At 41.6% G+C, this 26,685-nt stretch overlaps 1 protein-coding gene across 5 annotated transcripts in view; it reads right to left on the reverse strand.

Annotated features, from left to right (window-relative positions):
* Positions 1-242: 242 nt before the first annotated feature.
* brsk2a (BR serine/threonine kinase 2a) overlaps positions 243-26,685 on the reverse strand; it is a 219,430-nt gene continuing 192,987 nt past the window's right edge. The window contains exons 11-19 of one of the 5 annotated variants that reach the window (XM_084734104.1): positions 25,928-26,025; positions 24,879-25,029; positions 17,057-17,117; positions 14,069-14,276; positions 13,020-13,068; positions 11,768-11,891; positions 9,688-9,868; positions 6,886-6,975; positions 243-1,502 (exon numbers count right to left, since the gene is read on the reverse strand). In XM_084734104.1, coding sequence (XP_084590230.1) covers positions 1,330-1,502; positions 6,886-6,975; positions 9,688-9,868; positions 11,768-11,891; positions 13,020-13,068; positions 14,069-14,276; positions 17,057-17,117; positions 24,879-25,029; positions 25,928-26,025 — 1,135 coding nt within the window. In that variant the 3' untranslated portion in view covers positions 243-1,329. Of the gene's footprint in view, positions 1,551-6,885; positions 6,976-9,687; positions 9,869-11,767; positions 11,892-13,019; positions 13,069-14,068; positions 14,841-17,056; positions 17,118-24,878; positions 25,030-25,927; positions 26,026-26,685 lie in introns of all 5 variants that reach the window. The other 4 variants (XM_084734103.1, XM_084734102.1, XM_084734101.1 and 1 more) reach the window with 4 other exon arrangements.

The following is a 26,685-nucleotide window of genomic DNA, read 5'->3' on the forward strand; positions in this document are numbered from 1 at the left end:
AATGATCATGTAACAAAAATACACGGAAGAATTTAAGAACAGAACAGTGGCAGGCGCAGGTTTACCAACCTGACCCTATGGTATCTAAACATAGTGTCACAACTAGACATTTCATTTTTTTTTACATAAGAAATGATATCAGTCTGTACAACAGAATAGATCATTCATTTTAAATACCCACATACCCACCCGCGTCCCTCCCCCCAACCCTATACTATCATATCATCTCCCCCACTGGCCCCCTGCCCTGTTCTGCTCACTCCCCGGCTCCTCTCTGAAATCACAATTCCAGTCCGTTTGCAGCAAATAGAGTTAATTCTAATAAAGTCAGTTAGTATTTTAAACCCAGTTCTTCACAAAGAAAGTACATTAAAAAGCAAAGAAATACAATCCAGCAAGCATCCGCGTCGGCTGTTTGGACTTTTCCACAAAACTCCTCCTCCTTCTCTCCTCCTCTGAATCAGTCAGTGTTTCTTCTTTTTGTTGTTCATGTTTTTGTTAATACATCCCAGAGTTTTCTGTGCATACTGGACCTGTGCATGTATGCATGTATATGTTCTGTGTGTGCAGTGTCTTTTTGTAAAATGTTTCCAATTAATGAGTGCTCCTTGAGCTCGAAGAGAAAGGAAAGGGGTCGGGTCGGTGAGGGCGGGGAGTGTGCGTTCTTGTTTCATTGGGATGTGTGCGGATTAGTGTGTGTATGTGTGTGTGTGTGTGTGTTTCTCAGATAGGGGGGAACACTAAAGGTATTTTCATCTACTTCTACTTGATGGCTGCCAGAGGTGGAGAAGGGGCGCAGAGGGAGATGAAGGTAGAAGTCTGCATGAAGGGTCTGTTTCCATGGTAACCCCCCACCCTCTCAGCGCACCTCTAAAAGCAGTCCTCCGTCAACAAATGTCCGTCTCTCTTGGCACGCTCGGGGGGGGTGGAGGGAGGGTGAGTGGAGCAGGGAGCAGGAGGAGGAACTTAATAGGTTTTCTGGATAATTCCTGGTATCAGAAACAAGTCAGGTCATCACACAGGTTAGCAGCAAGGGAGCAGAAAACAGAGCCACAGGTGATTGGATGGTCGGGGTAGAGGGGTGGATGATGATGGTGGACACTGAGGGGGGATGGAAGGACAGGAGTGTGTGTTTGTCGTGTAGGTGCAGTATGCTTTTTGTAAAATATCTCTTTGATTCTCTCAATATATTTCTATCTATATAAAGTCATTTTATACAAAAAATGTCCTTAAATGGTTATGTACATCTAGCTATGTTCAGAGGGAATATTTCCCCTGTGATACTGGGATGGGTTTTTTAGCACTGGCTCGACTACACAGTGTCTCAGTCTAAGACTCCTCCTGCGTCCCCACAGATGCCAGCGACAACTTGGCTCTGTCTCGGCCCGTGGCAGGGCATTTGGTGTCATTATTTTCTGGCTCGTGCCTCCGGACGTGCATGGGCGAGGGGCAGTGCTTGGAGGGCGTGCCAGAGGGGTAGGGCACCTGTCCATTCTTCTCGTCTGAAAAAAGTTGTTTTATTACGTCAAAGAAGTTACTCAATGGGCTGCCTAGGTACACAGATGGGAAGAAAAAAGGACAAAAAAGGGGGAAAGAGAAGAAAGAGAACAAACAAACTAATGAACAATGGGGATCACAGGATAGAGACGCGGCTACAGGTAAGACAGAGCAAGCAGAGGCGAGGAGGAGGAGGAGGACTGACAGACGCAGCCATGATGAAGACTGCTTGGGCAGCCGTGGGATCCCAGAAACCATGCATATGTCACAGCACAACCAATGGAAACACACAAGTAGACGTTCAGTCTAAAACTTCTGAAGACTGACACTAAGGCAAATGTCTTGTAACACTTTATTTGAAGGGGTGTGCATAAGACTGTCATTACACTGCCATAACCATGTCATGACACCTGTCATGAGTCTTCATGAATGTTTGACTGTTGTCATTAAGTGTCAGTGGGTTAACTGTCATTTTAGATGCAAAGTTGACATTGTTTGACATGTCTTTCTTTTGACAACTTAATCAAGCTGCTGTCAATAATGTAGTGTCATACCTGAACAATTAGCTTACTTTAGCAACAACTAAACTTGCTAAGCGCTATCTGTCCATCAGCTAACCTTGGTACTATACTCTTTTGCCAAACTGGCCTTATAACATTTAATGACATGTTTATGACAAGTCCAAATAGTACCTCTTCACTTGAGGCAAAAGGAGTTATTCACGACAACGGGGTCCAAACTGATCATATATGACAGTATAATGTCATGTTAAAGCATAAAGCTAATCCGTTTCTTTGAGTCTGATAATATCAAGTTGGCATATCACAGGAATTGACAGGTTATACTGTCTTGGTTAATGTCTAGTTGTCATAACAACGACATTTTCTTTTTGGTTAATGTCAAGTTGTCATAACAAAGAAGTATCAAAGAATGTCAACTTTGCATTAAAAATGACACAAGTGACCACATGACAACAGTCATAAACATTCATAATGACTCCTTCATGTGTCATGACATAGTTATGACAGTGCAATGAGACCCTTTCAAAACAAAGTGTGACCAAATTTCTTTACAGTGATGCAGACAGAGTAGGCGCAGTGTGTCCTCTCTGTCCATTGTTGCCCTTGCAGGTCTGGACAGCCAGAAGCAGGACAGAGGATGGAAGGACGACAATGAGAGACGTCTTTATAACACTTAAGGCCAACCTGAAACTCGGCAAAGCACAGATGATGAAGGCTGACTGTCTGGTGGCTATTGTACCAAGCGAGGCACATCTAACACAGTAATGTTTGGACTTAAGTCTGCCTGGAGCAAAGAGGCAACCTTTGATCAACACATTTCTTCACTCGAGTTCAGAGTTTTACACTTCAACGAACTATAAAACCTGACCGCAGACATCAAACATGCTGGCAGGCTGCATCATCATTGTGCCGACTCTTTGAAGTAAGAAAAAGTCTAACTCGTGTGATTCCACCACTGTCAAAACTGTGTTGAGTTGCATTAAAGTCACAAATACTGTCCTAACCTGATGCTGTGTGCTGAAAAAATGCAGGGGTGGAATGTAGCTAAGTACACAAGTACTGTACTTCAAGCACAAATTCATAGCATAAATATTGTACTTTTTACCCCACTACATTTGTCTGACAGTGTTAGTTACATTTCAGCTTACATGTATGTACAGTATGTATGTATACAATACATACATGTATATATGTATAATTTACTTTTGCTTGTACTTTTGATACTTAAGTACATTACTTCTGATACTAGATTTAAAGCTGTAGCATGTCACATTTCAGACATATATTATATATTGTTTAGTTGTATACTATTCTATTCTATTCTACTCTATTATCCCAAATGTTTTCTGCTTACCATTGCCGGCTAATTGTTAGTTGCTATAAGTTATAGCAACTAACAATTAGTTGCTATAAGTTATAGCAACTAACAACAACAACAACTGGAGAGCATGGGAGATGTCAACTACACCAGAGAGTGAGGTTTGCACATGATTTCTGCCTGAGCTTATCATCAGCTATAATGGTTGTTAAAAAGTCTAAATGACAACAACTCCCATCATACCACACTACTTCAAAATATCAAACTATATCTTTTGTTATTGTTTTTATCTTTTAAAAAAGTAGTATTTTAACACTTAACTTTTACTCAAATATAACTTTTGAGTACTTTTTACACGTACAGAGTCTGTGTGTCCAACAGTATGCATCCAAATAAATCTTCAACTTAACACACTCACGCTTTCTGTGGGGCCTTAATGGTCCCACTGCGGGTAGGTGCAGTGGTATGAACACAAAACATGAAAAATTGAGGAAATAAAGAGTCAATGTTCTTTTTGTTAATGGTACACACATGGCACATCTCTGGGAACTATCAGTAACAAACAAAACTGTTCTGAATACTTGGCAGAAGAGCCATTTGCACAATAGAGTCCTGTGGGCTGACAAATGAACAGTGACAACATCAGTAAAAACAGGCAGGGGTGCTGCACAGATGACAAAACAGGCACACGCACACATTGGACTGGAGAGTGTCCATGTGTTTCTGCACTTAATAAAACTCTGTTGGAAAGTGTAATTTTTGTTATGGCTGGTTTGTGCTGAAAAAGCCTTGATTCCAAAACTCGGCCTGACAATATACACATGCTGCCAGTGTGAAGACTGCCTGCAGTAGTCTGGAGATTAGAGCAAACGTCATCTAATCATGAATGAGCGAATGCGTTTTTGTTGTTGTGTTTGTCCATGTGTGCACGCGCGTGTGACTTCGCCACAGTTGGTTTTGTCTGCTCCATTATCCAGCTGGAAAATGTTTGCAGCCAACTCCTCCCTAATGTTCGCTCTTCTTTTCTCGTGTGAAGAATTCCACGTTTAAACACTTCACCCCACACAAATCTGCACATTTTCCAAAATGGCAGTGCACTCATGAAACTTAATGATGTCGGCTGTTAGACACCATCCTCTACGTGAATAGTTCTCCTCTGAATCCTGAAGTAAGCTCGCTACAGTCTTCCATACTCCTTTCATTGTTCCACACCTCTATTGTCTTCCTAAGCTGGGCTCCCAGGTATGCTGCTGTTAATAGTGATTAGGGGACATAATGATGAAGCCTTTTGTGTGACACACATTGGTATGCAAAGCCATTTCTATTCTTAATTACAGACAATGTCTTTTTTTTAAAAGGCCCTGTGGTCAGGTAACACCAAAGGTGTGTGTTAGGCAGTCAAAGAAAAGAGGAAGATGGCAGAAATTGAGTTTAACAGTGCTTTCAATTACCACACTGACCTGTTTTAAACTTCATATTATAGTGTGAGATGCTCTGATAGTGTAAAGACATGAAATTCATTTAGACTGACTTTACTCAAAATAAAAACTGGCACTGGCAATAAATGTATTGGTCATACATTATCTTACAGTACACTAATAGGACATAACAAGTCTTAGTTTTGATCAAATTAGATGTACACTAGGAAGTAAACATTGGTCTTGGCTACTTTGCCGGTTGCATGGGACCAGCCAAAGAAGGTGAGCAGCACACTTTAGTTTACAGTACAGTTCTGATGTGTCCCTAATTACACTCTATGAAAGTTTTATAAAGTGTCTAATACTGTCTAGTAAAGAACATATTATTTCTAGTTTTTGTCTAATTTGATACAAAGTGTGGGTTGTTATGTCTTATTAGTGTATTGTAAAATAAAGTATGACTAATGTACCAGCTCTGACAGTGGATGCAGAGTAGAATACTGTAACTTTGTTATTTATGATTTGTAATATCTCTTCTTCTATTACTTTAAGTGGTTCTCATATTATACGTAGAACTCTTATAATGTTACCTCTGCTGCTGAAACAACCCGCAGCAGTCGTTGAAGCCTAATCCAATGCAGTTTATTCTAATTTCACCCTCCCCACACCTCAGCCTGTTAATTACCTCTACTATAATATAAAAGATCAGAAGTAATTGGTAAAGTTACTGAGGCACAGCAGTGATAACAGACTGTTAAATATCACAGCAGCTGTGATGACTGCTGTTCATTACCAGGTGCCATAGAGAGTGACACTACATAAAAGCCTCAGAGCAGAGATACACGGCACACTTGCAACCCATAGTATATTAGGTAAGGTATTAATTAAAACTTTTTTTATAGTGTAAGTTTTTTCTTGTATATATTGTATGTTGATGTTTTATTTCCTCTTGTTTATATCTTGCTTTTTAATGTATTTAGTGTTCATGGATTTTTTATTGATGCTCCTGTTTTTCTATCCACTCTGCTCCAGTAATACTGCAAATTTCTCCACTGTGGGATGACTACAGGATTATATTATTTTATCTTTGTAACAAAGAGTAGTACCAAGCACGCTAAGTCCAAATCGCAGTAACCTGCATCAGACATGGAATTGGACATGAATTTGAAAGGATAAAAGAAAGGCACAAACATACGGAGACCAACAGGTGGACGGGATGAAACTGACATCCAAAGAAAACAGCACACCTCCCTCCTAATATACAAGGTGTATTTCAGGCCGGGTGGTGTTTCCCTATTTGACCAGCAGGTGGAGCTGTTGTCAAGAGGATGGCAGCTGAGATGTACATGAACAGAGCAGTGATTCATAGGGAAGGACAACCTAAGGGGCGGAGTTGGATCCCTGTTTCTCTCTTATTTTCATTTTCATCATCCAGGCAGAAGAGGATGGAGCCACACTGGGGAAAGTGCAGGCTCACAAATGTCCAGGGACTCAGCATCAACCCTACGACATATGATGAGGTGGAATAACATCACAAAGTTCTCAGGTGGTGATGAAGGCTGCCCGTCATAGTTTTCTGTCTTTGGAGCAGCCAGAAGTGGCTGGTGGACTGGGGAAAACTGGGGGGAGGGGGTCCTATTGTACAATCACCCACAGAGTGAGAGACAGAGAGAGAGCGTTTGTCAGGTGTGGTGTGGCTGTGCACTGCAGTGCATTGTGGGAGCGCGTTGAGGTGCAGCGGTGTTGCCATGGCGACAAGCTCCGACAATCAGTCTTGGAAGTAGGAGTAACAGAATGCAAATCAGCTTCTGCCCCTACCTCTACTCTAATCTCCACTGCCAGGGCAACGAGGCAACATTTGACCTGCAAGTCGGTGCTTGAGAGCGAACTCCCATCCTTTCAAGGCAGTGAGGCACGGGCATGCAGAGAGGAAGCCGTTTTCGAGGAGCGGAGAGGGGCTCGGGGATTTCAAGCACGGGGGAAAGAGGAGGGCAGGATTTAGCTTAGCTTCAGCAGTGAGGGCGTGTTGTCAGGGGGATGGGATGGGCAGATGAGGCGGTGGGGGTAAGGGTGAGGAGGTTTTGGAGAAGATTTTGAAATTCTTTGTAATATAGGAAGAGGTCTTACTCACCAGACAGCTGCTGGACCCCAGGCTGGTCATGTGTGCTTAACAACTGGCTCTGAATCGTCTCCACTACTCGCTTAAAGCGCCGGCTTGGTCCTAAACACAAACATACAAAACCCAAAACTTATTATTTATTGTTATAATTGGTTGCATCAGACAGACAGCAGAATAGAGCCTGACAGATATATCAGTTCACCGATATTATCCGCCCAATAGATGCTTATCACAGGCAACCCTGTACCGGCCTGTATCAGTATTGGTATATGTTGTCCATTATGTGTACGTATGTAAACTTTGTTTTGCAAAGGAAAAATTTGGCCTAACATCAGTATTGGCATTTGCCCCAAAAAATCAGTATCCATTGGGCCATACAGCAGAGTGTGTAGAAAATATATAGATGGAATAATTAAGAGGGGGAAAAAGCAAAGGCGAGGAGAGGAAAAGCACATACACACAAGTGTGTAGTGTAAAATGTGAGCTGGAAAAGCTGCAGAATGCCTGAGATGATAAATGGAGGCTGGAGAGCTAGAACCAGCCAGTGTAAAGTTCCTGCTGTGTACCTGCTGTATACAGTATCTGGTCAGTAACATGGAAGAACCAGCAGGCTCCAAACGCCACTATTACACCCCATTCAGCTGAAATGTGCCCTCCACTCGAGTGTGTGTATGTGTGTGACTCTAAGTATGTGTGAAAGAGAAAGAGAATGAAAGAGCATGCATGTGTTTCTGCAAGACTAAGCATGCACGCATGATTGCATACTATGTAATCTTGCATAGCCAGACCTCATCTGGTTACGCTCAGGGAGGTTTGGGGAAAATCTTATCAAGCATTCAGAATTGCAAGAACTTTGAAAATCCTTAGGCAGCCATTCTTTTTGGCAGTGTGCTTGAAAACACCCACCTCTGGAAACAGCACCTCTGGTTTATTTGTTGGCTGCATACAAACATAGTTTAATTTCGTTAGCTTGAAGTGTGACGACTTCCCACTTGACATGTGAGGGCTGCCTTTTCACACTTTTCAAGGTGACTTGTGAGTTCAAATTTTTCAAGACCTCTGTGAGCCTGATGAGATGGATGAAAAACTATTCAAGATCACATAATACTATTGGTCCTCTGTGGTCCGTTGTCTCACAGCAGGAAGGTCCTGGGTTTGTATGGACTGTCCACCTGAGAAAGACTCAAAACCCCCTAAATTCAAGGCACCCTGCTTTATTGAAGTACATAAACAAAATGTGGCTCTTTGGAAATCAATCCCCCTTCAGCCAACCTGTGTATCAGGAGGACCTGCCCAAAGTTTCATTACTGTTACTTCACCTGCCTCACTGTTTTTCATTCATCTCTGTGTGTAGTTTGCATATTCTGTGTTTGCGTGGGTTTCCTCTGCAACAGTCCAAACACATATAGGTCACATTAACCAAAGATTCAACTCTATGTTGCCCTTAACTACATGTAAATATTCACTGGTGGTCCTTCTATTTGCTTACTAGTCCTCTGATAGAAGAGTCGACCTGCAGACATCACATCTGGGGATGCCAGGTCTGTGAGTCAGTGGGAAGAATGTCGGGTCCCCAGACATCACTTCTATCACTTATGTTTGCACCTTTTTTTGTAATTTTATGTTACCATATTTGAAAATAGTCACATTTATGTGCTAAAGACTTGAAGTACTGTGAAACTTAGCAAAGAAAGGTAAATATAATATTTTTGTATTGTAGTGTGCTAACTGTGAAAGAAACACAAAAATACCAATAGGTATAGAAGCTAACCTTCATGTTAGCCCTATAAAACCACCTGAAACAGATTTTATCCTCTGAAATAAGAATTTTAGTGGCATATTAATTATGTGAAAAATGAATTCATAAGGCACAAACATTTTAAAGCTACTACAACGAACTTTCATATTTTGCCGATTATGGAGGCCCCTATAGATAAACATGTTACCATCAACGCCATAACCACAACATATAAAAAATAAAATTAGAAAAATAAAGAGTCAGGTTAATGTATGACTCACTGTGACTTTTCCTGGGAAAATGTAAACAAAGGCTCGTTTCATCTGATTTCATGGAGAATCCAACTCAGAAGAATGACAGTAATAGAAACAGTCTTCTCATGGATGGTCTTGTTCCGTCATATAGAGACATCAGTAGCACATTGAGATGATTTCATAACCATTTATAAACTCCTTGTAGTAGCTTTAAACAAACAGATTAATAAAACAACAAGGATCTTGCTTGAAACGGCTGCTTTTGTCTGTCTGTCCTTATTCAACAAATGGCTCTGCCAATCAAAACAGTATCAAATTGGGCACAGCTACTTTTAGACTAACAAGGCAGACAAAATCAGAAAACCTGTGAGCTCCAAAGATACGGTGCAAAAAAAGTACATTTACACTCTGTTAAATTCTTAACAGCGATTAATTGATCAATTAATCATTAATCATTAACATCCCTAGTGAGCAATTAGTGCCTTTATAGCTATCATAAGAGAGAAAATAAAGTTAGATCTTCCTGGTAATGCCATTTTATTTTTCATTTTACTTACAGCAGGTGAAAATTAGGTAAATTAGTTCAAGTCAGGCAGGCTGATTTGCATTTATACTTTCACTGCAGAAAAAGAAGTGACACACCTCATCCCTGGGGACCCTACTCTCTTCTGATTGGTTTACAGACCTGGAGTCTCCAGACATGAGGACCACACAGCTGGACTTTCTTGAAACAAGCTTCATTTGCCCCTCATGCCCCATGCATGCATGAGAGATACAGATTCAGAAAACGGGAAGATAGTTCGTAACGTGGCGTGTTCTGACCTGAGAGCAGGGTGAAGGTGACAGAGTAGATGCCATTCTCCTTGGTGGCAGCTGTGCTCTCCGTGTAGGTGATATCCACCTGGAATTTAACCGGCTTCTGGAAGACTGTAGGGCCCGCTGTGGACTTGTACTCTGCTCGGAAACTGGTCTGAGAGATCACGCTGTGGCTCAGGCTGGGAATCTGAGAGGAGAGAAAAAATGAAGAGGAGTCAGTAAAGGAAAAAAGGACAAAGAGGCAGAGATGGGGATAAAACTAGGTAGTAGAAAGAGGCAAGTAATGGGATTATATATAGGGAGCATTGATGTTTAATTTTTCTCCCACACCTTGCAAATGACAAGGTGAATAAACCCTCATTAAAATACCCTCCACATACTCCCGAGCCACAGTTGAAACTCTAAGGAGATTAATGCCTCAGGGAGTAGCCATGCATGCCAGGGAGACTTAAGCTAATGTAATCTTGAGTCATCCAACAACATGGCACTCTCCCACCTAAAATGAATTTGTATGCCCGATGAACAGGTGAGCGCTGAAATAGTCACGTTTTGCCATAGTGCTGGAGAGGGTTTGACATTCCATTAATGTGAGTGTGCTGAGAGGTATAATTCCACTGATTCAGGTGCCAATCTCCTGTCTGGAATACCAGCTAGCAAAACCCAGAGGGAAAAATAGCTACCTACAGGGACGGGGAAACAGATTTGACATTGACCTGCACTGGCACAGTTTGCATTTACTTAGACTTTGTTAAATCTAACTGGGGTGAGGATAGGTTCTGTTCAATTATGTACGCTGAATATCAACTACCACCACTGAATGTTTGTAGATACAGATTCTGCAGCGTTTGCTGACAGGCCCTGATGTTGCCTGCATTCCTGCATGTATTTGTACATCCACACTATCATAAACACACCACACACACAGATACAATCTGCACTATTTCTCAATTTCTCGCACTGCACATCTAAATATACACACAAACACACACACACGCACATGCTCAGCGCACAGTATTGAGGGCAAAGCATCTATATGCTAATGATCAATGCTCTCTGTTGATTTTCTATTGACCTCAAGTGAGTCTGCAGTCAGAGAGAAAATAGAAGCGCTGAACACAAGCAGTTTACCGAATTGCTACATAAATCAGAAGCATGTTAGCAAACACTCAAAGAGAGGCTGCCTCATGGCATAGCCAATCACCGCTGCTGTTAGAAAAAGCAATGTTCTCCGTAAGACAGCAGATACACAGATAATACTGCTGCAGATACATATCGACATAATGCTTAACTAGGTCCAGAGAAAGATGTTGGGGCACAGGGAGCATGGATCAAGGTTCCTATACCCTTTCCAAAGTCAAATTCAAGCACTTCATAAACATTTTCAAGATGCATTTTCAAGCTTTTCCAGCACCTTACAGCTGTGGAAATTGACTTAGACACCCCATTTACATCTGGTATTAAAATGCAATCTGCATCGGGATACGTTATCCAGATAAGGATGCAACGTGTAACTGCTTCATGATCAGAATGTGATCACATCTGTCTGACCATATCTGGAGGAAGTCTGGCTTGCATTGTGTTCAGAACATCGTGAAAACGCAATCTGTACAACAATCTGTACAATATATACACATACAGATCACATTTTAAAACCAGGTGTAAATGGGGTCCCCTATATTATTTCTTCATCATATTAAATCAGATTTTATTGTTATTGTACTATAAACAACCAAATTTATGTTTTGTGATAGCATCAAATCACGTTTCAAAATGTATCATTTTGTTCATCCATCAGAGAACAAATCAACAAAGACGAACGTATGCTGCAGTCCAACTTATTTTGTCTATATAAAAGCCAAACAATTTAGTCAGTGTGATTTATTATGAAAGTAATGCAATTAGAATTTCAAGCACTTTCAAATCTAAAATTCAAATAGATTTCAAACCTTGAAAGTACTCAAATTCAAGTGTTTTCAAGAATTTCCAGCACCCATAAGAACCCAGATAGATCCAATGACAGAAGGGTGTAGGGTGGTGGTGGAGGCAGGGAAAAATTAAGGAAAAAAGCAAGAAATTGAGTACATACCGAGAGAAAGGCTTGAACGATGTCTGCCTTGATGGAGCTGAGAGGCTTGTCTTTGATGACTATGAAGATCTGCTCCTCTTTTTCCAGGTTGATGAAGTTACCAAACCAGGATTTTTTGGCAAGTCTGTTAAGAAAGACAAGAAAAAACATTTTTTGTTTATGGCTGTGCATATCTTATATAGAGTGTTTGTCTTCCTTCCACCTGTAATTCTTTCCTTTTTTTCCAACCCATCCATCCATCTATCTATCCATCTCTCTCTGCAGCTCTGGGAAGATGGAAAGGAGCAAATGGAGAAAAACCTCGAGGGAAATGAGCTAAAACTGTGCAGAGGAGGAATGTTTTCTGACTTTCACCTTCTCTGCAACTGGATTTTTTTGTAAATGTGTGTGTGTGTGTGTGTGTGTGTGTGTGTGTGTGTGTGTGTGTGTGTGTGTGTGTGTGAGAGAGAGAGAGAGAGAGAGAGAGAAAGAGAGAGAGAGAGATAATTGAGCCTCTCTGTGAACAGAACTGTAGGTCCAGAAGGGGCAGAGGTAGATGAATTCACTACTGGCCTCAGCCCAGGTGTACCTGCATCCACTAATAAGCCATATGGAGTCCTGTTTTCTGGCACATTAATATTGCATGAGATTCTTGAAAATGTTGATGGACTCAAACTTCAGCAAAAATAGAAACAATCTCCAATTGCCCCATTAAATATAAATAAATATTTATTATTCAATATGAATACAGACTTACATAATGTTATAATATCTGCAGAGACATCAAGGGGCACATTGTTGAGCAGTAAGACGCTGATTACAGCTGGTGTGTGACTGCGTATGCCTGTGATCATGCCCTAACCCTGCTAAGACAAGGTCTTTTCCAGCCAACTCTCCAGCTCCTTCCAGCCAGCATGTTCTTCCCAGCCAGATGGAGATGGCCAAGCCAGACAGTCAGCGAACCAAACAGGCAAATCTAGGCCAACCTTGAGTTATCAGGCCCCTGGGAGCTCAGAAACATCACACGAGCTACCTTCCCTCCTTCATAAGCATCCCGCTACCTCCTGCTACGGCGCTCCTTCTCCATTCCAGACCAGACCCGAGGTCATTACAGCGAACTCAGCAGGTGAAAATCAAACATTCATGGATGTAATACTTTCCAAAACATCATGCTATCAGGAACAAGCCCGTTTGAGCCAATAAGTGAGGGGCTGACAGGTTATGCATAGTTATCATAGTAGTGGAGGCTTCAGAAAGTACAGCAACTACTCACTCTGGGGAAGACTCTGGTGTGAGGCTGGACATCTCCTCTTGTGTGGGAACTGTGGAAACAGGGTCAAAGGTCACACAAAGGTGAAGGGCTCAGAGAAGGATTACAAGTAGATCACAGTACAGTGGGTACAGTAAGATTTTAGGGGGGATAAGATTAACACAAGTACAAGATTAACCAGTGTTTCCCATAAAATTCTTAAAGGGATAGTTCAGATTATTTAAAGTTGGATTGAATGAGGTACTTATTGATAGTCAGTGTATTACCTATAGTTGGTGACACCCCCAGTTTGAGGAGGCAACAGGAATACCAGCACGGAAGATAAGCAATAAAGTACCGTGGATAGGGTCAGCAACAAACAGGATTTTAGCCACTTAAAAAGGTCCCTCTTAAAAAACAATATCAGTTCAAGTTTATGCTACATTCAAATTATTTTTACTGCTTTACTTTGCTCTCAGACTGCCTTTTCTGATGGGAAATGGCCATTATAGAAGCCAAATATCACTCTCTCCAAAACAACCAAACTCCAGATCAGTAATTTTACCTCGCAGAACAAGGGAGTTGCTGCTCTACACACTATTGAACTGTTAGTTTGTTTGTGCTATTGTGTGACTTTGATGAATCCAAACTATCCATTTAAAGCACTGAAGAAACTCCCATATTCTGTGAAGTGAAATTACTGATTTTGCATATGAAGTTTAGAGAGAGCAATATTTGGCTGATATTAGTGTTGTTTCCCATCTGAAAATGTTGTCTGATGGCAGTTAAGTAAAGTGGTGAAAATACACTAAATATAGCCTATACTTACACTGATACAGATTTTTTGTGAACCTTTTTACGTGGCTAAAATATGTTTTGTTGCTGTCCCTGCAGTTCACAGCAAGCACAGCAGTTCATTACTTAGCTTCCATGCTGGTGCCCCTGTCTGCTTCTCCAAACTGTGGGCATGCTGACCGCCATCTACCTACAGTAGACATGCTGATTATCGATAAGCACCTCATACAACCCTACATCAAATAATCTGAACTATCCCTTTAAATCTGCTGCCGTACCTTGAAGTTTCCTGCGGTGGAAGCGTGGCGAGCCCAGGAAGCTGTTCTTGATGGAGTTGAGGCGCGTCCTCCAAGGCATGCCTCCGATGGAAGGGCTGGGGGGCGGCGTTGGGGTGGGCGTCCCAGCTGGGCTGTCCTTGGGAGTGTGCACTGGGGTGCCCTTTGGGGTGGGGAGGGGGCTGCCTCGAGGGGAAGGGTGAGGGGTAACCTGTATGAGGGGGATAGATTTGGGTGGGTGGTCAGTGAATGAAGAAGGCACCGGCGCCACGGGGTGAAAGTGGTGCAGCCGGATGGGCGACAGGGGCACCACCGGGCTGAAGGGCACAGAGAGCTGGGGATTGGCAGCAAAATGGGAGCGCCGTACCTGGGGGCTGTTGGGTATGGAAGCACTGGAGATGGGGGATGGGGAAAAGGGGGAGGATGGAGAGGATGGAGAAGTTGGGGTCGGGGGAACAGAGGCAGAGGGCGGCTGCGATGAGCAGGGAGTGGAGGACTCTGATTTGGCTGCAGATGCTGGGTCCGGGGAGGTTTCTGGGAGAGGGTTGGATCGTGTGGCTTGGAGGGGCTTGGGGGCGACTTTGGGCTTGGCAGGAAGCGTCTGCGTCTTGTTCAGCGCTGACGGCAGGGGCTCACTGTTTGGAGCGAGGGAGTTAGGGGTGGAGATACGGGGGCCTGTGCGATTGGGGACGGGCTCTGGGGACGGGCAGGGGCTTGTGTTAGGGGACTGCGTCAAGTCTGGAGACTGAGGTGGTACACAGAACTTTCTGACAGGCTGAAGTTAGAGAACACACAGCACAATACAGCCAAGAGCCAGAGCAGGTGGAAGAGGAGAAGAAAACAAAGAAAAACACATGGGGACACATGCAGATGCACAAACACATAGAAAAAGCAAGATCAAACAACCACACAGCCAGAAGCAGAGGACCAGCAAAGAATATAGGAGCAGGCGAGATGTGTACATACACGGGAGAGGATGGAGGCATTGCAAAAACAGAAAGACAGAAAAGAAAAGAAACATGCAGTTAGACCATTCAGTGAGTCATGTCAAAAGAAAACAAAACAAAAATGAAGAGGGAACAATGAAAACACCAAGCAGTGCACACATTTGTAAAAAAAAAAAAAAAGCCAAACAAAACAGATAAAAAGAAGGACTTCACCCGAATAAAACATATAGAGCCCTGCTAGCAGAGACGAGCAAGCAGACACAGACAGGTGTGAGAGACATAAGGCCAGCTGTGAGGACAATTTGGGTTGTCTCAATAACAAGAGGAACACCATTATGGTATCTCTGCTGTAAAATCTCCGGTTTCTGGATAGCTTTATTGATCTGTTTCATTTGTAATGGTGAAATTGCAGCCACAATGGCGTACTGATAAACTATTTCCCTTGGACGCCTCCCCTTTTTCCAGACCCAAATCTGAGAAAATAACCCCTCACAGAGCGTCTTGCTGAGAGCACAAACCAGGCTTTGGGGTAGGTCTGAGAAATCAATTTCCCTTTCAGATCAGCCCTGAAAGAACCTGTGTGGCGCGAGGAGCTTGTCTTAGGATCCTGGCTAATCTCGAGCCCTCTCAGGTTAGTCAGCCGGAAAAGTTTACTACAAGCTCCCTCAGCTCTGAGCAAGAAAAGTGGGATTTTCTGAAGCATTCCCTGAGCAGGATTTTCACAGAGCTCAGGCCATGGAAAACAGAGAGAGGGATAATAAGCAGAGAGGATGGAGAGACAGATGGAGGCTTTAGGGGAGGAGAAAGTTTGCTGTGCTGTCACATCCCCCCATGCAAGTTCATCAGTGTGTTTTACTTGGAGTTAACAGAAAGATCCAACTATATGGACACAGGGATGACAGTGAAGGTCTGATCTAACACCGGATATGAAGAGCTCATCGTAGGGGATCACTGCTTCCTCAAAGGTAGATCTGAACTGAGGATTAAAAGTTAAGCAGTGGAAAAACATACTATATCTCAGACTAATAATAAAGTGGAACAGTAAAACAATATTGCATGTGGAGAGAGATACAGTGATATTGCTTTCATGGTGTTCTGTGTGCGGTAAAGGTCAGGAGCCCCACGATGTAGTGACTGTTTTCATTTACTCTAGCAGACAGCAGCAACCCACATGAGTTGATCCTATTGTTGTGTGGAGTGAGGTCAAAACACTTCAATCAAGGTTTTATGTGTTACTGCAATTACCATCTCATGGTCATATACCTCTGCCAATCAGTCAACTTTACATCCACGTCTGTCCAGACTAATATATGTCTCAAAGAGTTTGAAGGAATTTAATAAAAGCTATTACGTGTTACCACATGAGTCCAGTGAATAATTTCCAGTAAGACACATGTTATCCTCAGCCTATTTTTACAGAGGACTACAGATAAAGAACTGAACATTATGGTGTTGACCTTTGACCTTTTGCATATAAAATGGTATCACCTCATAATTGTATCTCATTATATATTTCTATGAAATTCTGTCATAATTAGTGTATGAATTTTTGTGCCAGAAATTTCACCCAGATGTTCCTGAGGCACTGAATCCATGGGAATGAGACAGCCATCAGGTCCCAGTAACCCTTGATGCAAGTAGATATTTATGCCAAATTTGACAAAATTCTGTCTAGGCTGATGCCTGAAAATGTTTGCTAACGTTCTCAAAATGCAAAGGCAGATCTGAACTGTGGATTGAAACTTGTGTAGAGAAAAAACATAATACAGAGGAAAAGTTGACCAATATTCCATGTGTACAGAGATACAGTGATCCAGCTTTCATGGTAAAGGTCAGAAGCCCCCGCTCTGTAGCTGTAGAAACTGTCTTTATTTACTCTAGCCGACATAAACAGCAATAAGATGACAGCAATAAGACAGGATCAGCAGCAGTTGGATGGTCGTTATCCCTGACAGCAAACAACTACATACCTGAGAACGGGGTCAAGAGGTGTGTGTTGTGTTGTGCGTGTGTGTTTGAAAGTGTGCTGTGGGTCGTGACTTACCCGTGGGCTGCTGAGGGGGCTGGTGGAGAGGCCAGAGGAGGCTCCACTAATAGACCGCGACCTGTGGCACGAACACGCAAGAACACACACAGGAGCAGAGATAATTTCAGGGATCAACATGTGTACCAGTTACATGTTTCAGTAAACACAGGTGGAGGTGAGCGCTTGGAGGTTACATGTTGCGCACAGTTAGAAAGCACTACAACATATGTTACCATCATACTACGCACAGTGGTTGCTATCAAGCCACCTATTCACATAAAGAGAGTTAAAGATTTACAGCACAGTAACAAAACCAACTTGACAACAGACATTACTAGCATTGACTCCCAGCAATTAGTCTCAATGCAGGTTAAGCTCAAACTTTGGTTTCAAATATGGTGATTTGACTGCAGCTTCTCCTGCAAATACATAGGCAACTTTCCACAGATTAGCAGTCAAATTAGCTTTCCACCCCATCTATAGTTTGCTAATAAACCAGACATGTTGACTTTTAGGCCGTTTCACTGGATCAGTGGAAAATATCTTGAGGGGGGGAATGAAGTGGGACATTTGGTTGAGTGCCATTTGTCATGTTTTTTCTTTCTCCCCTGCAGATGCCGTCAATAACCCCTATGAGCAGAGCCCCGCTCAGAAATGAACAATCACAGGACAATCTGTCTCCATCAAGCGTACACACACACGTGTAGACACACACACACAAACACACAAAAACAGGGCCTGTCAACACTCGGAAACACCAGCTGCTCACTGTCACAACACTGCTCCTTTTTGTCATTCAATCTATTAATACCCCCCTTCTTCCTCTCTTCCTCTCTCTTTCTCTCTCCATTGATGCATTTATGAACATGTGGCTGAGCCTAGAGATCTTTCGTCTTCGAAAAAAAGTGTTCATCTCTTCATCTCATCTCTTTTCAGCTTGCTTGGTTATAGAGGGAGACTGCATGGGCGAATGTGACAGGAGAATGAGGGAGTCTGGGAGTGATGGAGGAATGAGGACGGGAGGTTGAGATGAAGTAATGGAGACTGATGTTCATTCCTGATGTCCCACGGGACCACCGAGGCATCCATACATGGTCACAAAACTGTAGACGTGCTTATAGCTAGTAGCCATAAAAATGATACTGGTGCTCTCATAATGACAGGCCTTGAATATAGAGATATTTTGGATTATTTGAAGTAGGGCTGAATGGGGTACTTATCGATAGTCAATGTTTTAGGTACAGTAGATAGTGATAATAATTTTCCTCATAAAGTTTGGTTTGGAAAGAGCGATATTTGGCTTGTATCATAGCACTTTCCCGTTGGATAAAGCTGTCTGACAGCAAAGTAAAGCAGTGAAAATCTTCTAAATATAACAAAAACTTAAACTGATATTGATTTCTTTCTTAGCTTCCGTGCTGGTACTCTGCTCTGCTTCTCCTAACTAGGGGCGGGATGACTGGCATCTACTAAAGGTAATACACTATCTACACTATAAGTACCTCATACAGCCCTACATCAAATAATCTGATCTACCCCTTTAAGATCTGTATGTATTAATCTTAAATTAATCTAAACGTAGAAGCACTTATTTGGGTTCAGTCGCCCAGTCCCCTTTTTTAATTTACAACCACCTCAGTGAAGAACTGATACTAAAACAGGAATCTTTCTCCTGAGAGGCAGTGACACACAAACAGAAGAGAAGAGAAGCAACACTAACAACACCCACACTCCAGCTATTTTTGTAATTCTCTCACTGCCCCTTCTGTGGCGTATTTATTGCACACACTCATGCACACATGAGTAGGCGATGTTGAGACCACGTTGGCTAGGAGTTCTTCTTTCAGGGAGCAGCTGACCAGACAGTTGCTAACATTTGCATTTAAGTCCTACAGTCCACTGAGACATGCCCACAGTTGCTCAGTACAGCGCCTGTGCGCACATAGCCAATTGCACTTCATCTAAACATGGCCAAAACACAGCGTCCTCGGGCCATTATGAGCATATTGTTAGAGGCACTCTGCATCTGTTAGTGTTGGACCAGCAGGTCTATAAAACTAATGTTACAGATGGTTATGCTGTACAGTAATGGGCTGTCAGAAGCTCACCCTTACTTTGGAGAGACGATGAATTATTGTTGACAAGTGTTTTATTTATGGTGAACAGCATACAGGACTTCGCAATCATTTACCATCTATCATATATTAACAAAGAGGCTGTGCTATTAAATCAGTAGGAGAGAAGATGTTGAAGCAAGCTAACCCCTCTGTGCTTCTCTGTGTGTGCTCACTTATATTAGAGGATCAATTCACTGTATTTACATAAAACATGTTCTCTAGAGGTATGTCGTCATACAGAAAGTTTTGGTTTTATTTACCCAAGCTGAGAGACATACATTTCAGGAGAGTTTTCTGTCTCAACCAAACAATTGAGTTGAGTGGAATTTCATTTGTGGTGCTCACAACGTTCAAATATTTAACTGAGAAACCCTAAGGTGACTGAAATTTCCAGAAACAATATCCTGGTTACTCTGGAAAATCCACAGAACACAAGAACACATAACAGTTTTCATAGGGACGACTCTGTCACTAGAAAGTAGCTTCAATAAAAACTGTTTAGATTATCAGCAGGTACCAGGATATCATTACTGAAAAGACACAATGCAGTTATTTTTTTTATGTGAGCGCCAATGGTAGAATGTAAGTAAGTACATCTAATTAAGCAGGATACTTAGGTAAAATTTTGAGGTACTTATCCATACATTATCCCTAATGTTTTTCCAACGATGTTGAAACACAGAGAAATTCATGATTTATTCATGGTGATGGTGCCTTTCCTGTCAGATGCATAGATGTATTACAATGAACTACATACAGCACACAAAGATGGCGGCATTCAGTTCAATCTAACTTGTACCTTGTTATTCTAATATCTGCAAAATGAGTATGTATATGTATAAATAAAAACACTAAGTTAATCCTGCTGATAAACTTCTTTACATTTACAGACTATTACTTGTAATAGTGTATTGTTAAATTGTGGTGTTGCAACTCTTACTGAAGTAAAGTATTTGAACACTTCTTCACCACCACTGGGGAGCACCACAAACTAAATTGCATTCCCCTCACCTCATAAAGGGATATCTCACCTGGACAAATAAAACCAAAATTATCTGCACTGATTCACACCCCTGGAGGTAAATGAGGAAATGTGTTTTTTGGGGGTGAAGTAACCCATTACTGTGCATGTACTTGCACCAATAAATGTGTGTGCAATGATGCATATGTCTTCTATATGTGCATGTGTGTGGCTAACCATTTTTGTCTTTCTATTATCCATTAGTCCTCAAGCTAACATTTCCCATAAGCCTGTTTTGGAACATGGCCCATGTCCTCAGTGTGTGACCACCGGCTGTGTCACAGACCCATCCAAAGCACCCATGGGGGGTCTAATGTTGGGCTGTGGGGGATGGAACAAGTACAAGAGGTTCTGGGATGAGGGCATGGACTGAAATAAAACGAAAGTGAAGCAAAATGAAATGGACGGTGCCAGGAGTCAAACGGCGAACAAATAAAAGTGCCAGAGCCAAAACACAACGCCGCTGCTCTGCGAGCACGATTTACGTGGAGAAAGTTCAGTTTTTCTGTTTCTCTCTTCTCTATATTGACTTTGTCCTGCCACTGGAGTTCTTCTACGTGGAGTAGATATTCATATAAATCAACACACTGTTTAAATTCATTTCCTTTCCTGAACCTTGACAACTCCCAGAGGACTCAGTGCATTAATATTCACAGCTCAGCTCCTCAAATTTCTAAATGTAGTGAGACCCCTGCAGTTTCTGCTGTAGAGATCAGTGTTAAAGGTGCTTTATTTGTGCTCATTTGAGCCTCTTAAATAAATTAGAGTCAATAATTAGCATGAGAGCCTGGCTTATTAAGACTGCTCCTACTAACCCAACACATTTAAACTGCATGAAGCAACTAGAGCAGATCTATAAAGAAAAAAAAATCAATTGATATTCTCTTCTTCACACTGCAGCACTTTTCCATATTTCATTTACATATCATTAACCTCCCTTCATTTCTCCTGGCATGTTGTTAAGATTTATAATTAAATCAGTGGGATTTCTTGTGCTTTAAATGTCTTTTTAAGATACTTTTGGGTGTATAAAGAATGAAATGAATGTGTCCATGTGGATTTCTCTACAACATGGCTACTTCAGCATTTATCCCAAATCTATTCAATTACACTTCAGTTAAATCAACAATTACATGTATGAAAATGCAGCCTGGGCAGTATGGTCGGACTGAAACTGCCTACATGAGATATCCGAGGCGAAATGCTGGATAAGGATTGAGGCGTTTTCCTTGTGTAATTTCAGATAAAACCATTTCCCCTCTCTTCCATTTACACTGGTGGAAATGTATCCTGTCAAAACACATGTTTCAAAGTCAGTCCTCGCTCTGACACCCTCTGATCTGAAGTTCTACGAATCTTCTGTGCTGTCGACAAAAGTTTGCTGTCTGGGAAAGATAAGGTTAGGTTCAGAGAAAGTCAGTCAAATCTTTGGACGTTATTCTGCTACGTATGTGCTTCTCCAACACCATCGTCTGTATGCACACACAAGCACGCACATGATCAAACAAAGCGCACACAAGGGCATGATAAAAAGGCAGAAAAGTAAAAAGAAAAACACAACAAAATCTAGATTCACAGAGACTTTGTTACCAACATCTTTTTCCCCCCACTGCTGGAGAGCTATGAGTTGCAGTGGGGGGAGAAAGAGACGCACAGCGATAGAGAGATTTGATTTGATTTGGAGGCGGAGGGGCTGTGGTATTAGACTCCCCCCACCTCCAACCCACCACAGCTGATAGGAAGCCAGACAGAGAAGAACTAGCAGCGTTTCCACATTAGCATAGCAATTCCATACAAACTGGGGGGAGGCAGGCGTTTGGGACTGAAGGTCAGCTGCACACAAGGGACCACAGTAGAAAAAAAGAGGAGATATGAAAGGGTAGGGAGGAGCCCCTGAAAGAAATTTGGGTGGAGGGGGGAAGAACAAACACACTGATTTAAAGTAGCACGGAAGAAAGATGCGGCGGAGCTTTTTTATTAATGACTGCAGCTGCTGATTTTTGTAGGATCCAGGCACAAACCTGCTTCACATGCTGCTATCTGTAGATTTCTTTTTATTGCTATTTATATGAGTTAACCTAAAGGCACTGCTTTAAATAAAGGCACAAAACACTAATTTTGGCACCCTTTATGATGTATGCAATTCAGTTTGCAGTGGTGGACTTAGGCCGGCTGAGGGGAAAGTAATGATGCATTTTATTATAAGACAACTTTTGTACCATTTAGAGGCACATAGAGGGCAACTAAGTTTGTAACATGTAAGGCAGTCTATATGGCACTGCATCATGTTTTCTGCATTGGAAGGGGGCCCCAGAGGGCAATTTTCATGGTTTGTCCACTGGAAAGGCACCCTAGAGGGAACCTTATCATATTTTGTCCACTGGAAAGGCACCCTAAGAGAGCTCTTTATCATGATGTGTCCACTGAGGGGCATCCAAGAGGATGAGAGACTTTTGCAGAGTCCACCAATGCAATTGTGTGTGATTTATGAACTAGTACTGATTCTTCTTATGGAAGTATTATTAATGCTCGATAAAGTCATTGCAAACTGACCGATTTTGGGATTCCAGGCTTGAGAGAAACAGACAAGTCAGATCGAAGGGCAGAAGGAGACAGTTTCAAAACTAATGCAACCTTTAAAAAAAGAAGAGATAAGACTTGGATCGCCTGAAGGGATGAAGGAGCGGAGCAGCGGCGATGAAACACAAGACGATGAATCTTAAAACTGAAATTCAGAGGCAGCAGAGGACAGAAAGAATTAAGCAGAAGTGTTTAGAGGTGGGAGCTCTTGAAATGGATTTTCAACTTCTGAAGTGGCTTCCCCCAGTGAAATGAAGTGGGAAATATATTTTTGATGTTTTGTTGTTGGCACAGCACTGTGGCAAGGAGGTATTAATGCATCTGACATTTGGATGAATATTCAAATTTATAACTATCTATATAACATATACGCTCGCTGCCTCTGCATTTATGTCCTATACCTCTGAAAGCTTTTTCCAGTTCTCTGCCAATCTGCCTATCATTAGGCAGATCAGGTTATCACCCCCCTCAGATTCAATCTTCCCCGCTGTCACAAATGTCACTGCCTCTGAGCAGAAATGTGTAGTGTGATGATATATTGGTTGTTGAAATAAGATGAGGAAATAGATTTTAAATCAGTCCGCTGTGCCTTGTGGGTGTGTGGTTCAGGCTTGACTTGAACATTTCTAAAATGGAGAAATAGAGAAATGTTCTGCATCTGGAGAAAGTGGGACACTGTAAGGGAGAACTGATTATCAATGCATTCAGATTATGAAAAGGAGAGATAATTGAGCGAACACCAGAAAAGGCGGGTTTGTAGATATTATGGCCCTGAATTGCAAGTGCACAGTCCTCTACCATTTGAAAATTAAGTTAATTAAGAGAGTTAAGTCAAACTTTAGGATCTACAATCACAAAACTGTTGACTCTGTTGGACCCAGCTTCTTTAAGTTAAGTTAATGGCGTCTTAAAATAGACTTGTGAAGCCACCGTCACCATTTTAACTAAGTATTGTTTCAACAGAAAGCATCGCTGCATCTTTCTCCTGCCATGGACGTCCCCTTGCATAGGGGTGAGGCACGGAGCAGGAAGAGGTGAAAAGGGCAAGTGAATACCTTTCTTCTTTGCTGCGTTTTGTACTGGCGTCAGGAATATCCAAGCTTTTACTGTACACTGATTTACTACAGTGAGACAGGAGACAAAGCGAGCAAAGCATCAGTCTCTGTTTATGTTTGTCCACAATCTAGTCTGCTGACACCCGGAGCCAGACTCGCTGTCAGACCTGCTCAAACACCACTGGGCTGCGAGATCCTCCACACATACGTAAACACACACACACACACACACACACACACACAGAGCTATGTCTGTCTGTATTTCTTCAGTTGAATGTTGGGTTACACCTTATAATAACTATCATTAATAAATGGTATAGTTAAAGTGATAAACTTTAGTTAATAGTTATTTCACTGTCAACAAAAAATTTAATGATAATTATTTTTTCCAATCAATGGCAATGCTATAATTTATTTTATCATTAGTTTGTGTAATATAAAATAATTAGTTTCTGAATTCTATGTTGCCTCATGGATGTTAAGAAACAATCACAAGTACCTTCTGATTTAATTAAAACAGTTTGCTGTTGCACAAACATGGGTGAACTTATGTGTATGAACTTAAATGTGTGAACTTACGAACATGGACTTATGTACGTGCATGAACTGAAACCAAAGCTAGTTTTTGTGGCTGTGCTTTGAAAGTCTACCTGTATGTTGCATATTTATTACTGCTAAGTCCACTGACCAAGCTGCTGTATTTGATAAGTTGTAAGTGAAATCATATTATCAATAAATATTAAATGTGGATGGTTACTGTAGAGTTGATATTTATAATATAATATATAATAAGTTTGTAAATCATTGATAAATACTGTGTAATGCATCTATAAAACTGTTTGGATGGTAACTGTAAAGTTGCAACTGATGTGTATAAAACTTTACAACTGCTATAAAGCACTACATAAACATTATTTGAATGCTTGTTAGTAAAATACCTTTTAATTTAAGTTAATTAAACCTCACTTTATCCTTTATGAATGATGGTTATCATAAAGTGTTTCTGAAAATTGAAGTGATTCTTTTCTTTTCTTTTTTTTAACTTTTTCTTTCACCAGCATGTGTACCTCTGTCCATGCTGTGTCATGTCGATAGCCCTCCTGGCCGGTACAGGTGAGCCTCCGTCTGTGACGCTGAGGACCTCCATGGACTTCCTCTCTGGTCTCCTCTTGCCATGACGGTTCAACATGGGCGAGTCCACTCGCTTCCTCGGAGGATCTGCGGGAAACAGATCAATTCAAATCAGCACAATGCACCTGATGTCTCTGCGTGTTAATTTGTGTATTTCTACACAGTGAGCGGTTTTGTGTATTGTGTGCACACAGTAAGTGTGAGTGTTTGAGTGATTTTTACCGCTGATCACAATGACATTTTAACTAATAGTGAATAAGTAATGGTTTCCTCCCAGACCTTGAACTAATGGCCACTGTATTGACTATATCACATTCACTGAAGAGGGAGTCTATTCATCAAAATGTAGGTATCTCGCAGCACACACACACACACACACATTTGCACATAATACTCTTCCTATTGTAGTGCTGTCGTCAGAAAATAACTCTGGCAGAAGTCTAAGTAGAGCATCTCTGTTTCGCCTTAGATTTCTGTGTGCTGGGTTGTGGTGTACGAATGGGAGAATACCTTTTTTTTTTTTTATGTGTTAATATCTGATCCGAAGCAGTTGGAGCTCACAGTTTTTCAAAAAAAGAAAAAAAAATATCTGGCCTATTGACACCTTCTATTTCTGCTACTATATTTCATTGAGAAGCATGTCTATATTCAATAAACAGAATTCTTTCTCTACTGGAGAGCTGATCCACGTCTGTTGGAGCTGATCCAATTTTTTCTGAGGGAAGAAAACACTGCAGAATGGTTCAGGCTCTCTGAGCATTCATGAGTTACCTTCTTGCAGTCCTTATTTCTGTCTAAATTGGCTTGTTTTGTCTGAGCAAACAGCTGTCTATTTAAAGATTTAAAGTTAGCCACATAGTAATATTGTTCAGATATACTGTTTACCAATTTACTTCTACTTTCTCATACTATGCTCTCTTCTTTGGTTGTTTTTCTTGTTTTTCTTTATAATATTACATACTTTGTGTGTATGTGTGTGTCTCACCAATCTCGTTGCGAGGGGGAAGGTTCTGGTCCTCTTGACTGGGGTACCTTTCCTTACGGTCCAGCAAAAGGAAGTAGATCATCTTTTCTTGGTTGTCACTGGAGAGTGGAGACAATAAAGAGACAACTCAGGCTTCTGGAAGAGAAATACAGTGGTTTACCCCTAAATCAAGTATACATAATTCTCCTCTGGCCTGTAGTGGTATTTATCCAACTAGATTATTTTGGGTGTGAGTGGCAGAGTTTTGGCAGTATTGGCTGTAGAAATATCTGCCTCTACTTCTAGAATATAATGGAATTAGATGGCACTTGGCTTTGATTCCGCTAATTGGAGCAGTTTGATGAAGAGCTAGTTAGAAAGTAGCTCCTACATGATTAATTACTTTCTCCCTCAGACAGAAAATATTTCCTATATTAAACTGCTCAAAACAAGGTCTGTGGATTATTTTGAGTAACCATGATTTCTGGACTGAGACATTGCTGTTAGGTTTTAGAAATGTTTTGCTTGGTGCTTTCAGCAACACATGTCAAGTGCCATCTAGTCCCATTATATTCGAGAGAGGGCAGACATCTCCAAATACCTCCAAAACATACCCCCAAACAACTCACAAAACAAACAAACAAAAAAAACAACAACATGTTTTTGATTTTGGGGTGAACTGTCCCTTTAAACAAACCCGGGTCACTCCAAACACATACATATGTATAGATTAGTGAAGCATTCATAAACAGACAAACCAGCATCTGCAAGAGCCTGTA

The sequence above is a fragment of the Lutjanus erythropterus genome, chromosome 13, assembly GCF_056507025.1.
Source record: "Lutjanus erythropterus isolate fLutEry1 chromosome 13, fLutEry1.hap2, whole genome shotgun sequence".
In the NCBI taxonomy this organism is placed as follows: domain Eukaryota; kingdom Metazoa; phylum Chordata; class Actinopteri; order Lutjaniformes; family Lutjanidae; genus Lutjanus; species Lutjanus erythropterus.